The sequence below is a fragment of the Rhinoraja longicauda genome, chromosome 19 (assembly GCF_053455715.1).
Source record: "Rhinoraja longicauda isolate Sanriku21f chromosome 19, sRhiLon1.1, whole genome shotgun sequence".
Classification (NCBI taxonomy): Eukaryota; Metazoa; Chordata; class Chondrichthyes; order Rajiformes; family Arhynchobatidae; genus Rhinoraja; species Rhinoraja longicauda.
This window is the reverse complement of record NC_135971.1, coordinates 10,708,611-10,722,319: the sequence shown is the minus strand read 5'-3', so window position 1 is coordinate 10,722,319 and position 13,709 is coordinate 10,708,611. Positions and strand designations below refer to the sequence as shown.

Below are 13,709 nucleotides of genomic sequence, written 5' to 3'. Positions count from 1 at the left end.
GTTGTCTAAGATTAAACTGATCGTAATGAACTGGGCCAACGGACAGAGGAGTGGGAGATGCAGTTTTCTAAACTTCGAGGGCATCGGTTTAAGTTGTGAAGGGAAAGTCTAAAATGTTCTTGAACGGCAACGTTTTCGGGCACTGGGTGGCAGAGAGATAGCTGCCATAGGAGGTGTTAGAGGCAAATACAATTTCTATCGGCAATGTTTGCATCTGTTACTAAAAGGCATTATAAACAAGAAGAGGGGAACTGAACAGGTTTTACCTTGCTTAATGTCAGATGTCTCTCTCCACAGCGTGTTCATTAAAAAGTGGTGATGGAATTTTTCAATCGGCACGGCACCATCTGTCACTGTGAGTGCTCTATCTTCATCACTAACCCTGCAAATATTTAGCAGCTGGTTATAAACTGAGCCTCAACAATTTATTTGAGCTGTTACACACAAACATGCAGTGTTTCAGTCAAGAGCATATCCTACCTCCTCTTCCCACCAGCTTCCTCCTGCAAGAAATAAAACACATCTGAGTAGACTGAGATGGGACATCCACATCCCGACAACAGGAGTTTCACACAAATCACAACATGCCCCAGAAATGTTCCACTGCCCAGCATTTAATGTCGTCGTCACAGACAGAAATTGGATATTGCCCTAGAGATTCTACAAGTGTATTAATAGCAAAATAATAACTAGGGGATAGAATAGGTCTCTTTAAGAGCAAAGGGATAATTAGGATAGGACAGGTCCCCTTAAGTGCTGGCGACCTCAAGGCATGTTAAGGGGGGTAAATTGCAGGGGTTTTGATTGTGTATCCGAGAGCATGCCTTCAACAGATCCCTTTAATGCCGCGTAATTCTATCCCACTAAAGAGGAACATACGACAAACTTTCCAGATGATCTTTTGATTTCCTGGAGATTTTCCATCTTTTCGGGGAAATTTCCAACATTCGCTAACTCAGTGACAGGATCACAGTAACTCATCCCAAGGAGACCGCAGGCAGTGCAGAGATCCCGCAGATTATGCGGGAGGCCACTTAGTTTGGGAACAACAGCAGCACAGCTCTGGAACAGACGGGGCATTTACCCAGTTCTCAATTACTGGGAAAAAGCAGCATTTATTTTAGAAATATCCCCCACCATTTTGTGCCTGTGCACTTTCACTTCGCCAAACTGTAGTGTCAGCCCTCACCTTCAGAAACACCACACTGTCCTTTTGATCCATCCGTTGCTGCAACTTAAAGAGTTCCTCCTGAATGGAATTTAAATTCTCCTCAATCTCTTCAAGTTTTTTCTCCATTGTATTTAGAATCTTCTTCTCTTCCTCCCGGATATCTGCCAGTACGCGCTGCTCTTTCTCAGTGAGAATCTGATGCAGTTCAGCAAACTGGGATGTGATCTTGGACTGAAGGTTGCATGACTGTTCCTGTGAAATGAAAGGTGAAGATCAATATTTCATGTCACTGATTATGGTTCCTCGCGTCTTTACTGGTGACATTTGGCCTGTGCATTTTTATTTGCTTTGGCAATTTAATAGTTTTTCTAAATGCATCTAAAGTATCGTGAGGTTAATCTTACAACCCATCAATTCTCTACCCCTAATACAATTCCCAGCTGCCTATTCCTTCTCACGTGTCCATTAATTCCCATTTATCCGTCCACCACCCCCTAGTGGGGTGCCGCAAGGCTCATTTCTGGGACCGCAGTTATTTACAATATATACTAACGATTTAGACGAGGGAATTAAATGTAATATCTCCAAGTTTGCGGATGCCACAAAGCTGGGCGGCAGTGTGAGCTGCGAGGAGGATGTTGTGAGGCTGCAGGGTGAGTTGGATAGGTTGGGTGAGTGGGCAGATGCATGGCAGATGCAGTAAAATGTGGATAAATGTGACGTTATCCACTTTTGTGGCAAGAACAAGAAGGCAGATTATTATCTGAATGGTGTCAGATTAGGAAAAGGCGAGGTGCAAGGAGACCTGGGTGTCCTTGTACATCAGTCAATGAAAGTAAGCATGCAGGTAGAGCAGGCAGTGAAGAAAACTAATGGCATGTTGGTCTTCATTGTGAGAGGATTTAGGTTTAGGAGCAAGGAGGTCCTACTGCAGTTGTGCAGGGTCCTGTTGAAACCACACCTGGAATATTGTTTGCAATTTTGATCTCCTAAATTAAGGAAGGACATTCTTGCTATTGATGGAGTGCAGTGTAGGTTCATCAGGTTAATTACCGGGATGGCAGGACTGAAAGAATTGTTCGGCTGGGCTTGTATTCACTGGAATTTCAAAGGATGAGAGGGGATCTTATAGAAACATGTAAAATTCTTTAGGGATTGGAGAGTCTAGATGCGGGAAAAATGTTCCTGATGTTGGGGGAGTCCAGAACCAGGGGTTATAGTTAAATAATAACGGATAGGTCATGATCATATTGAATGGTGGTGTTGGCTCAAAGGGCCAAATGGCCTACTCCTGCACCTATTTTTCTATTTAGGACTGATATAATAATAATATATTCCTTTATTCGTCCCCCACTGGTGAAATTTACAATGAGATGAGGAAAAAAAATTCACCCAAAGAGTTGTGAATCTATGGAATTCTCTGCCTCGGAAGGCAGTGGAGGCCAATACACTGGATGTTTTCAAACGTTAGATATAGCTGTTAGGGCTAACGGAATCAAAAGATATGGGGAAAAAGCAGAAACGGGGTACTGAATTTGGATGATCAGCCATGATCATGCTGAATGGCGGTGCTGACATGAAGGGCCGAATGGCCTACTCCTGCACCTATTGTCTCTGCAGCCCCCGAGGTCAGGATCGAACCCGCTCACCAGAACTAGGAGACAGCAGCACTACTTGTGTCACTGCGCTGTCCTGTTATTACACGCATCACAGGGATCAACCCTGCACAAGATCAGGAAATCGAAACTTAAAAGCCTCACCAGAACTCCAGAAATCTTCTCTTTCTGTTGCTGCTCCATTTGCTGGATCTCTGATTGATCTTTTGTGAGAGACTGGATGGAAGATTTCACCTGATCCTGGAATTGTGTTTGAAAATCGGAGAATAAAAGCGTTAGACAATAAAAACGGTATTAAACAATGATGGGATCAAAATCGATTTGCTTTTACCTTGTAGTTTTCAACAGCTTCTTTGACCGGCATGAAGCTGTGAGACTTGTGTTCCCGCCCAGCTGCACAAACCACACAGATCAGCTTCTTGTCAGTTTCACAAAACAGCTTCAGTTCTTCCTGATGTTCCTCGCAGTGAAGTTTACTTTCCTTCTCTGTCCGATTCAGGCTCAGTGTTCGAGCTTTCTCAGCCAATCTCGCCAAGGCCCGATTCACCCTGAGGGTGCGGTCTGTAAACACCTTTCTACATTCCGGGCAGGAGTTTCTCCCCTCCCTGTCCCAACTCAGTGTGATACAGGAGCGGCAGAAGTTGTGCCCGCACTCCAGTATAACCGGATCGGTGAAGAAATCCAGGCAGATGGGACAAACTGCCTCCTCGGTCCAACTCTCGACCTGGTCTTTCAAAGCCATTTTAACTCCGCCTCTTCCTGGTTCAAAACGCATTCCCTTTCGCGCAGCTGCTGATCAAAGATACTAGAGGAGAAAGATAGACCACTCGACCCTTAGACAATAGACAACAGACAATAGGTGCAGGAGGAGGCCATTCGGCCCCTCGAGCCAGCACCGCCATTCAATGTGATCATGGTTGATCATTCTCAATCAGTACCCCGTTCCTGCCTTCTCTCCATACCCCCTGACTCCGCTATCCTTAAGAGCACTATCTAGCTCTCTCTTGAATGCATTCAGAGAATTGGCCTCCACTGCCTTCTGAGGCAGAGAATTCCTCAGATTCACAACTCTCTGACTGAAAAAGTTATTCCTCATCTCAGTTCTAAATGGCCTACCCCTTATTCTTAAACTGTGGCCCCTGGTTCTGGACTCCCCCAACATTGGGAACATGTTTCCTGCCTCTAACGTGTACAACCCCTTAATAATCTTATACGTTTCGATAAGATCTCCGCTCATCCTTCTAAATTCCAGTGTATACAAGCCTAGTCGCTCCAGTCTTTCAACATATGACAGTCCCGCCATTCCGGGAATTTCGGACCCTTAAACCGTAGTAGGTCATGGCGACATTTTAGTAGCAGAAACTTGCAGAAACATTTTAAAAGAAAAATAACTAAAATCTGTGAATTGATAGATGAGATATATTCTGCATTTTAATGGCCTCATCACACATACTGTTCCACCAAAACACTGATTACACTGCGAGAGACGGGTTTTGCCGTTGATAGGCAGACGGTTGGACAAAGGCCAGAGATGAGAAGACAGAAGGTGTGCGACAAAATGATTGAGGACTTGCGAATTGTGTCCTGATCTTCAAACAGTCTTCTCATCAGACGGCCAAATGTTGTGCAGGTGCACTGAAGGCGCTGGTGAGTTTCACCATCAATGTCTGCCTTCCTCTGGGAAGAGGAGCGCCGGCCAGAGCACCGCCGAGGGTCACCATCGTTACGACCATTTTAAAGGAAGGAGACAAACCCACCCGCGGAAACTATGGAGGGTTCCCCGCTCTCCAACACAGGGAGGGGTCAGTTACACATTAAACTGTCCTGAATATAGACGGGAGCGGAGAGTAGCGCTTGGGACAGTGTAAGGCAGGATAAAACGTTGGAAACAACTGCAGAGTAGATTCACGAAAATGGTGCCAGGATTTGAGGGTCAGAGCGAAAGAGAGAGGTTGGGCAGGGAAGGATTTATTAATTGGAGCGCAGGAGGCTGAAGTGCATAAGATCAAGAGGTGAATAGACAGGGTGAATGCACAGTCTGTTACCCGGAGCAGTGGAATCGAGAACTAGAGGACACAAGTTTGTAGTGAGAAGTGCAAGATTTAATCGGGAACCTGAGGAACAACATTTTCACACAGTAGGTCGTGGGTGTCTGGAACAAACTGCCAGAGGGGGTAAGTGAGGCTGGACAACAACGTGGAGTGGAGTTGAAGCCCCGTTTCCTGAACAAAGAGGACACCTTCGAATCACCCCTCTTCCTCTTGCTCCTCCTCCCTCTCACCCCTCCTCTTCCTCTCCTTCACCCCTCCTCCTCTCCCTCTCCTCCTCTCCCTTTCACCCTCCTCTCCCTCTCCCTACACCTCCTCCTCACCCCCTTCCTCTTCTTCACGTCTCCTCCTCCTCCCCTTCTTCCTCTCGTTCACCTCTCATCCTCCTTCCCCTCCTCCCCCTCTTCCTATCCACCTCTCCCTCATCCCTCTCCTTCCCCTCACCCCTCCTCTCCCTCGCATTCTCCACTTCCTCTCCTGCTCACCCCTCCATTTTTTCTCCTTCACTCCACTCCCTCGCCTCCTCTCCCTCACCCCTCCATTTCTCCCTCCTCCTATCCCTCACCCCTCCATTTCTATCTCCTCCTCCACTCCGGGCCTCCAAGGCCGCCTCTCTCCGCAGCCGCCGCCACTCCTTGCGGAGCCGCTGCCGGGCGGGGTCGGGGTCGGTGCCGCCGCTGCAGACCCGGCGGAGAGGGAGGGGGATGAGGGGGAGAGGGTGGTGGAGGGGGATGAGGAGCCGCCTCAACAGCGGGTCTCGGGTTGCCGCCGCCATCAGCGCCATGGGGTCTTGCTTCCATAATACCGGTTGCCATCAAAGCTGAAGTGAACAGTAATCAGTCGCTATGTGTAAGAAGGAACTGCAGGTGCTGGTTTAAACCGAAGACAGACACAATATGCTGGAGTAACTCAGCGGGACAAACAGCATCTCTGGAGAGAAGGAATGGGTGACGTTTCGTGTCAAGACCCATCTTCAAACGGTCAGAATCGACCCGTGCGTTGGAAGGAACTGCAGATGCTGGTTTAAACCGAAGATTGAGTCTGAAGAAGGGTCTCGACCCGAAACGTCACCCATTCCTTCTCTCCAGTGATGCTGCCTGTCCCGCTGAGTTACTCCAGCTTTTGTGTCTGTCTTCAGCAATCACTCGGTGACAAGCTTTGAGTTTAAAGTCTGAAGATGTTAGAGGGGATGATTGAGGTGTAAGTGAGGAAAGAATCAGGCTGATAGATGGCATCAAAGATTCTCATTACACAATAATCAGAAAAAAAGATAAGGTGTGAACAAGAGCTAGTTTAAAAGCATTAAATTCTCCAAGTAAGCTTCAGTAAGTTTTATAGTCAAAGGTCTTTTATTGTCACATGTACCAATTAAGGTACAGTGATATGTGAATTACCATATAGCCAGACAAAAAAAAAGCAACAAGACACAGAATTACATAGAAGTTAACATAAACATCCACCACAGCGGATTCCCCACATTCCTCACTGTGATGGAAGGCAAAAAAGTCAAATCTTCGTCCTCTTTATTATCTTCCACTTTATAGCACAGAAACAGGCCCTTCGGCCCACCGAATCCGCACCGACCACCGATCCCGCACACCAGTACTATCCCACACACAGTAGGGACAATTTACAATTTTACCTAAGCCAATTGACCCACAACCTGCACGTCTTTGGAGTGTGGATGGAAACCTGAGCATCCGGTGAAAACCCACGCAGGTCACGGCGAGAACACACGTACTCCGTACAGACGGCACCCTAATATCCATCAGAGGCACAAGCATTCCCAAATGGACAATAATGAAAAGAAATTCGGGCAGACACACAGACAGGAAAGGTTTGGACGGAGAGACACAAAGTGCCGGAGTAACTCAGCAGGTCAGGCAGCATCTCTGGAGAGAAGGAATAGGGAGATGCTGAAAATCAAAAATAAAATCCGAGAAATACTCAGCTGAACGGTTAGCGTCTGTAGTGTGAGAAACAGAGTTAATAACTCAGGTTGATCATCATTTGTCATCAGTATCAGATCTGAAAAGCATTTGGATAGCAGTAACAGGATCGTTCTGAGTCAACAGGGATTTACGAAGGGGAAATCATGCTTGACTAATCTTCTGGAATTTTTTGAGGATGTAATGAGGAAAATGGACAAGGGAGAGCCAGTGGATGTAGTGTACCTGGACTTTAAGAAAGCCTTTGATAAGGTCCCACATAGGAGATTAGTGGGCAAGATTCGAGCACATGGTATTGGTGGCAGGTTGCTGACCTGGATAGAAAATTGGTTGGCAGACGGGAAACAAAGAGTCGGGATAAATGGGTCCCTTTCAGAATGGCAGGCAGTGACTAGTGGGGTACCGCAAGGCTCGGTGCTGGGACCGCAGCTATTTACAATATACATTAATGACTTACATGAAGGGATTAAAAGTACCATTAGCAGATTTGCGGATGACACAAAGCTGGGTGGCAGTGTGAACTGTGAGGAGGATGCTGTGAGGATGCAAGGTGACTTGGACAGGTTGTGTGAGTGGGCGGATGCATGGCAGATGCAATTTAATGTGGATAAATGTGAGGTTATCCACTTTGGTGGTAAGAACAGGAAGGCAGATTATTATCTGTATGGTGTCAAGTTAGGAAATGGGGAAGTACAAAGTGATCTGGGTGTCCTTGTTCATCAGTCACTTAAAGCTGGCATGCAGGTACACCAGGCAGTGAAGAAAGCTAATGGAATGTTGGCCTTTGTGACAAGTGGAGTTGAGTATAGGAGCAAAGAGTCATAGAGTCATAGAATCCTACAGCACAGAAAGAGGCCCTTCGGCCCTTCGTGTCCGCGCCGCCCGTTACCAAACACAGTCTAATTTTAATCCCATTTTCCCACATTTGGACCGTAGCCCTGAATGTTGTAGCATTTCAAGTGCCCATCCAAATGCCTCTTAAACGTTGTGAGTGTTCCCGCCTCCACCACCACCCCAGGCAGTGAGTTCCAGACTCCAACCACCCTCTGGGTGAAAAAGTTCTTTCTCATATCCCCCCGAAACCTCCCTCCCCTTACCCTGTATCTATGTCCCCTTGTTGTTGAACCTTCCACCAGTGGAAGAAGTTCCCCGCCATCTACCTTATCTATGCCCCTCATGATCTTGTACACCTCGATCATGTCCCCTCTCAGCCTTCTCTGCTCCAGGGAAAACAACCCCAGTCTGCTCAGTCTCTCCTCATAGCCGAGGCCCTTCATCCCTGGCAGCATCCTGGTGAATCTCCTCTGCACCCTCTCCAAAGCTATCACATCCTTTCTATAATGTGGTGACCAGAACTGTACACAATACTCCAGCTGTGGCCTCACCAGTATTCTGTACAATTCCATCATTACCCCCCTACTTTTATATTCGATGCCCCGGCTAATGAAGGCCAGTAACCCATATGCCTTTTTGACCACCCTGTCCACCTGTCCTGCTGCCTTCAAGGACTTGTGTACCTGTACTCCAAGGTCCCTCTGTACCCCTGTCTTCCCTAGGGTCCTTCCATTCATGGTGTACTCCCTCTCCAAGTTATTTCTGCCAAAGTGCATCACCTCGCACTTTTCAGGATTAAATTCCATCTGCCATTGCTCCGCCCATCTGACCATCTCATCTATATCTTCCTGCAGCTTGCAGATCCCTTCCTCGCTATTCACCACCCCCCCTACCTTTGTGTCATCTGCAAACTTGCTGATCATGCCCTGTACGTTAACATCCAGATCATTTATGTAGATTACAAACAGTAAGGGACCCAACACCGAGAGGTCCTTATACAGTTGTACAGGACCCTAGTGAGACCGCACCTGGAGTACTGTGAGCAGTTTTGGTCTCCAAATTTGAGGAAGGACATTCTTGCCATTGAGGGCGTGCAGCGTCGGTTCACTAGGTTAACTCCCGGAAAGGCGGGACTGTCTTTGAAAGACTGGAGCAACTACACTTGTATACACTGGAATTTAGAAGGATGAGAGGGGATCTTATTGAAACATGTATGATTATTAAGGGGTTGGACACGTTAGAAGCAGGTAACATGTTCCCAATGTTGGGGGAGTCCAGAACCAGGGGCCACAGTTTAAGAATAAGGGGTAAGACATTTAGAACGGAGGCGAGGAAAAACTATTTCAGTCAGAGAGTTATAAATCTGTGGATTTCTCTGCCTCAGAAAGCAGTAGAGGCCAATTCTCTGGATGCTTTCAAGAGAGAGGGAGATAGAGCTCTTAATGATAGCAGAGTCAGGGGGTATGGGGAGAAGGCAGGAAGGGGGTACTGGTTGTGACTGATCAGCCATGAACACATTGAATGGCGGTGGTGGATCGAGGGGCCGAATGGCCTACTCCTGTACCTATTGTCAATTGAAATGTAAGGTCTGTTTCACCTTGCAGATGCTGCCTGACCCGCTGAGTTTTGGGGGCAATTTCTGCTTTTATTACACATTTTAAGCCATGCATGTTGTTTGGGTCGCAGGTGTGGTAACAGGTCACAAAAGTCACTTATTAAATCAGATTCGCGCTGTTTCTGCAATTGTCAAAGTTAATTCTCAAAGTTACAGCTGGTCTGTGGTCGCACCGCGTGGCGTTGCTGCCATCTAGTGGCGGGATCAAGAAGTGACGCGGTTAACGCGTTGAAATGAACTGAGCGATAGCTCTGATTCCACTTGCTGTTTATTTCTCTCTTCTCACATTTACATTCCCCCTGGTTTTATTTCCGCGCTCACTGGGGTTTTTACGACGTGGAATTTGGGGATTAAATGGGAGTCGTTCAGCGCCGACCTGTTGTACTCCGGGTTTCTGCCCCACAGCCCCTGAGCCCCGCTCCTGACGCCGGTCCCGGGACCCGACCCTTTTACACACCCGGAGCGGAACCGGAGCAGATTCTCAGCCAGTGGTCTTCCTCCCACGACCAGAAGAAAGGATAAAGTTTCTCCGTGAATTTATTCCCAGTGAAGGTGTGGAGATGGGACTTGGTGTCCGCGTCGTAAAATGAAACTGTTCCGGACTCGTAACTGAGATAAACTCCCACCCTCCCGGGGATGGGACGGGCGGGGAGACGGGATGGAGGGTCGGTATCTGCTTCAAACTCATCATCCCACCAACTGATGCTCCAGACTCCAGTCTCCGGGGTCAGCTCGTCCTCTCTCTTCCTCTCCACAGACTCTGCGGCGACTCCCAGACACCAGCCTGGACTCCCCGCCACCTCCACCTCCCAGTAATTTCTCCCCGATATGAATCCCTCCGATCCCAGCACACACTCACTGCCTGTAAACCTCTTCCCGGTGTCAGGGAGACTCCTCCGGGTCCGGGTCCATCTCATCCTCTTCCGATCCTCAGACACCTCGAGCTCCGGATGCGCTGTTTCCACATCCAGGGTGACGGAGACTGGGGGGAGAAGCAGAGAATCAGAGAGTCCCCGGGGGTCGGGGGGAGACTCGGGCAGCACTGCCCCAGGACCGATGGAGAGGCCGCTCGGCCTCAGGCACAGGCGGGCGGACAACGGATACCCTGCCCGGGGTTTCACCCACAACCTCATCGAGTGGAGAACAGGCACCTTTGAGGAGACTGGTGTGAGGGGTAATTGGAGGTGGTTAAAGAGGAGGTAGAGATGTGGGATGGAGTTGCCGTGATCACACTGAACGGGAGTGGACTGGACGGGCGAGGCAATCTGCAACTGGTTACTTGGTTTATTTATTGGAGGGTGGGTTTGATGCGTCTGTGCAACCAAGAACACTCTGATCTCGTTGTGAACCAATATATGAACTTCACTGAGGGACTTGACAATGTTCCGCATGTAAGGCTGGTCCAGAATGCGAAGGCAGGTGGATACAAGAGGAGTTGGTAAAATGGACCCATAATTGGCTTGGTGATTGGAGGTGGAAGGTAGCGGTAGGAGGATGATTTTTCTGCCTGGAGGTCTGTGACTGGCGGTGTGTATCACATATCGCTGCTGCAACCTTTGTTGTTTATTATATATTTTCGTGGCCTGGATCTGAATGTAGGAGGTGTGTATAGTACGTTTGTGGGGAATGGGAAATGTTATGGGTTGCGAGGAAGTCTGTCAAAGTTTGCAGAAAGATCTAGGCTAGATCATCAAAACATTATTTTCATGCGGGGATACAAATTCTGGAGGACACAGTTTTCTTCACACAAAGAGTTGTTAAGAGGTATCAGTTTTACCTCGTTTGATGATATCAGATGTTTCGCTCAATGCCATGTTGTAGAAAAAGGTGTGATCAAACTTTTCATTTGGCAACTTGCCTCTGACCACCAACATTGGTTTGGCTTCATCACTGAACCTGCAAATATTTAACAGCTCGTTATAAACGGAGCATTTGAGCGGTTCTTATAAAATATACATTGTTTCAGTTAAAAGCATGTCCTACCATGTCTTGCGACCAGCTACCTCCTGAAATAAATAAAACACAAATGTCAATAAACTGAGATGGATCGTCATGATCCCGACAGCGGGTATTTCGCCAAATTGCTACACAATAACTCACTGATAATTCCCATTTCCTAACTCTTTGCCTGTGCCACACAGACAGGAAGTGGATATTCTGATAGAGACACCAAACACAGGGCAAAGCATTAGGAATGTTGATGAAAATAGGGGCGATCATGCAACCTACGAGTCAGACCGGTCAGAGAAAATGGGCTGGAATACTTTAGGATCAGCGTAGGATTTAAATGGGTGGGGGATGGAAATATTATCACTACTTGTGGGGGGAACAAAAATCAAAGCTGAAATGTAAGATGACCTTTTGCTAAATTCCATAAGAAATGCAGTAAACAGAACATGGAACTCACAGGACGGCCTGAAGACAATATTACAGATAAATTTAAGTTGAAGTTAGATAAATACATGAGGATTCCTGGAATTTGGGGCATTGCTGTAGGATGTGGTGAGTAGTTGGAACAGACGGAACATTGACCCAGTTCTGAATTACTGGTAAATGCGGCATTTATTTCAGAAAATTTAACCCACCATTTTGTGCCTGTGCACTTTCACTTCACCAAACTGTAGTGTAACCCCTCACCTTCAGAAATATCACGCCGTCCTTGTGATCTATCTGTTCCTGTAACTTTGAGAGTTCCTCCTGAATGGACTTTAAATTCTCTTGAATCTCTTGAAGATTTTTCTGCATTGTTTTTACAATCGTCTTCTCTTCCTCCCGGATCTCTCCCAGTAAGCACTGTTCTTTCTCAGTGAGAATCTGGTGCAGTTCAGCAAACTGGGATGTGATCTGTGACTGAAGTTTGTGTGACTCTTCCTGTCAGATGAAAGATGATAATATATATGTTATATCATTCTGAGCGCAGAATATGCCATTTGGTCCATCATGTCCATGCTGGGCTTCATATGTATCTACACAAATCCCATTTACATGTATTTAAACCATAGCTTTCATTACCTTGGCAATTAAAGAGCTCATCGTGATAATTCTGGAATATTTTGTGAAAGTAATGTACAAGCACATCATTCCCATTTCCCCAATTCAATTCTCTGCAACATGTTCCATTTAATTTCTCCATTAACCCTCACTGGACAGAACCAGGTCACCAGAACTATCAGACAACAGCACCACTTAGAATGTCAGACTTCACAGAGTCATACAGCAAGGGGTCATACCGACCAAGACGCCCCATCTGCACTATTTCCACCTGTCCGCATTTGTTTAAATACCTTTTAAATGTTGTTTTGGTACCTGACTCAACGACCTGATCTAGCAGCTCTTTCCATGTACACACTACCAAATTTGTCCTTCATGTTCATGTTCACCTAAAACCCACACCCTCACTTTCCCGATCCTCCTACTAAGACTGACCATCCAACGTATCATTCCGTTTCGTGGTATTATACACCTGCCACAGTCACATTAACACTATCCTACACCCACTAGGGACAATTTTTACATTTACCCAGCCAATTAACCTACATACCTGTACGTCTTTGGAGTGTGGGAGGAAACCGAAGATCTCGGAGAAAACCCACGCAGGTCACGTACAAACTCCTTACAGTGCAGCACCCGTAGTCAGGATCGAACCTGAGTCTCCGGCGCTGCATTCGCTGTAAAGCAGCAACTCTACCGCTGCGCTACCGTGCCGCCTTGGCTGCTCAACCTCTCCCAAGAGTTTTGGCCCTCGACTATTGAGCTCTATCGAGGTGCCAAATTATTACACACATCGCAAGATGAAATGTACACAAGAACATTAAATCGACAGTACAAACCTGAACTTCAGAAAAGCTCTCTTTCTGTTCCTCCTCCGTTCGCCAGATCTCTGATTCTTTGTTTCTGAGAGATTCGAAGGTAGATTTCACCTGACCCTACGGTTGGGTTTTAAATCAGAGAATAAAATTGTCAGAAAATAAACAAGACGTGACATAATGAAGTGATCAGAATCGGTTTGCTTTTACCTTGTAGATTTCAACAGCTTCTTCTATCAGCATGAAGCTGTGAGACGTGTGTTCCCGCGCAGCTGCACAAACCACACAGATCAGTGTCTTGTCCGTTTCACAAAACAGCTTCAGTTCTTCCTGATGTTTCTCGCAGTGAAGTTTACTTCCCTTTGTCCGATTCAGGCTCAGTTTTCGAGCTTTCTCAGCCAGTCTCGCCAAGGCCCGACTAACCCTGAGGGTGCGTTCTTCAAACTCCTCTCTACATTCCGGGCAGGAGTTTCTCTCCTCCCTGTCCCATCTCTGTGTGATACAGGGGCGGCAGAAGTAGTGGCCACACTCCAGTGCCACCGGATCGGTGAAGAAATCCATGCAGATGGGACAAACCGCCTCCTCGGTTAAACTCTCGACCGGGTCTTTCGCAGCCATTGTAACTCCGCCTCTTCCTGGTCCAGTGTTTTCCACTGCGCGCGCTGCCGTC

The 13,709-nt window shown here is 47.2% G+C and overlaps 1 protein-coding gene and 1 pseudogene across 2 annotated transcripts in view; both read right to left on the bottom strand.

The window, feature by feature from the left end:
* The window catches only part of LOC144603103 (zinc-binding protein A33-like), a 59,840-nt pseudogene that overhangs the window by 8,852 nt on the left and 37,279 nt on the right, over nt 1-13,709 (bottom strand). Inside the window, exons 2-3 of the transcript XR_013548540.1 lie at nt 3,119-3,620; nt 2,932-3,027 (exon numbers count right to left, since the gene is read on the bottom strand). The product of XR_013548540.1 is annotated as a zinc-binding protein A33-like (transcript). The remainder of the gene's footprint in view (nt 1-2,931; nt 3,028-3,118; nt 3,621-13,709) is intronic.
* On the bottom strand, nt 10,991-13,657 carry LOC144602829 (zinc finger protein RFP-like). Its single transcript, XM_078415949.1, has 4 exons — nt 13,250-13,657; nt 13,064-13,159; nt 11,217-11,239; nt 10,991-11,129 (listed from the first exon to the last, which is right to left on the bottom strand). The coding sequence occupies exons 1-4, from the start codon at nt 13,655-13,657 to the stop codon at nt 10,991-10,993; spliced, it is 666 nt and encodes a 221-aa protein (XP_078272075.1).

Excerpts from the sequence above, each read along its gene's own strand:
- LOC144602829 (XM_078415949.1), bottom strand. The coding sequence starts at position 13,657 with ATGGCTGCGAAAGACCCGGTCGAGAGTTTAACCGAGGAGGCGGTTTGT. Across the intron at positions 11,240-13,063 it reads AGAGCTTTTCTGAAGTTCAG|GAGGTAGCTGGTCGCAAGAC; the intron begins GTTTGTACTGTC and ends TATTTATTTCAG. Across the intron at positions 11,130-11,216 it reads GTAGCTGGTCGCAAGACATG|GTTCAGTGATGAAGCCAAAC; the intron begins GTAGGACATGCT and ends AAATATTTGCAG.